The sequence below is a fragment of the Tetrahymena thermophila genome (assembly GCF_000189635.1).
Source record: "Tetrahymena thermophila SB210 genomic scaffold scf_8254933, whole genome shotgun sequence".
Lineage (NCBI taxonomy): Eukaryota > Ciliophora > Oligohymenophorea > Hymenostomatida > Tetrahymenidae > Tetrahymena > Tetrahymena thermophila.
The window spans coordinates 1-1261 of record NW_002476645.1 but is presented as its reverse complement, the minus strand read 5'-3'; the positions used below and the strand labels follow the sequence as shown (position 1 = coordinate 1261).

Below are 1261 nucleotides of genomic sequence, written 5' to 3'. Positions count from 1 at the left end.
AGCTAATAACTAATGAAGGTTTTGGACTCAAAAATCTATATTTGTCAGTAGATACTTGCCATAAATCGTGCCTAACTTGTAATGGACCTGCAGCTAATTAGTGTATATCTTGTCCACCTAATTCTACCTAAAATGGAAATACTTGCAATTGTAATAGTGGAACTTATGCTTTAGATAACCAATGCTTAAATTTTTGCCCAGCTGGATAAATTTAAGATTCAACCAGAACACTTTGTGTCATTGATTTTTGTTATAATATTTATTGCTAGACTTGCTCAAATAGTATGTGTACTCTTTGCCAATCTGGATATTATCTCCTCAATGGATAGTGTGTTTAAAGTTGTCCTTCTTATACTACTGTTAGTGGTTAATAATGCATTGACATAATTACTAAGACTAGCTGTATAAATTTTTTAAATAAATTAATCATATAATCTAATTTTCAAATTTTAAACAGATGGATAATATTTGTATAAGGGTATGTTCAGTACATACTTTGGGGAAGGTGAAATATCAGGAACTGGATTATCATATTCAGGATTTTTGGGGTATTTAGCAAATCCAAGTAGAGCTATGACAACTGTTTGTGGTGGGAAGAGTCTTTTAGGTGGAGCTTATTTAAGCTCAGTAAATTCTTACATAAGTAAAAACTTTACTGGAATGTAATTTTATTAGATTTTATAAGAAAAATACAAATAACATTATTTCATGTTTTTTAATTAATAAAGAGCCCCTCATAGGACAGTATTAATAGGTTACACATTATATAAAATTGATAATTGGAACAACGAATCAATTTAAATGATAGTAGATAATGATGTGAAAACTACTACAACTAAGAGCGCAGGTGATGGAACAAGTAATATCTGTGGAAGAGTTTCATTCAAGGATTAAATTATTTAGGTTACTAAAAACTTTACCCATACAGCTACATCCCTAAATTTAAAAATTAGTTCTACATTAGCTTCAACCCCTTTTGAAGAATCGTATGGTATCAGAGAAATGTTTATATTAGTTGATTACGTATGCTAAATTTATTAATAATCAAAATTCATTAAAATTAATAATTAAAAAATATTTATAAAGTGTACTACTAATTGCGCAGTTTGTAATGCTTAAGGTTGTACTAATTGCTAAACGGATTTTTATCTTTACAACTTCTAATGCCTAAGCTAATGTCCTAGTAACTATGCTCCTGATGCTAGATAATCTTGTCAGCCTTGTGATGCGACATGTCTGACATGTACACTTCCATGTAAAA

General features: G+C 29.6%; 1 protein-coding gene across 1 annotated transcript; it reads left to right on the top strand. All coding sequences in view use genetic code 6, as the record gives it.

Moving 5' to 3' along the window:
- Positions 1-284: 284 nt before the first annotated feature.
- Positions 285-1199, top strand: TTHERM_02252830 (zinc finger, LSD1 subclass family protein, putative; the record flags this gene model as incomplete). The annotated part of the gene is made up of 4 exons (XM_001028618.3): positions 285-402; positions 458-662; positions 729-991; positions 1087-1199. 4 exons carry the CDS (start codon positions 285-287, stop codon positions 1197-1199), a joined length of 699 nt encoding a protein of 232 aa, XP_001028618.3.
- Between the last annotated feature and the right edge of the window lie 62 nt (positions 1200-1261).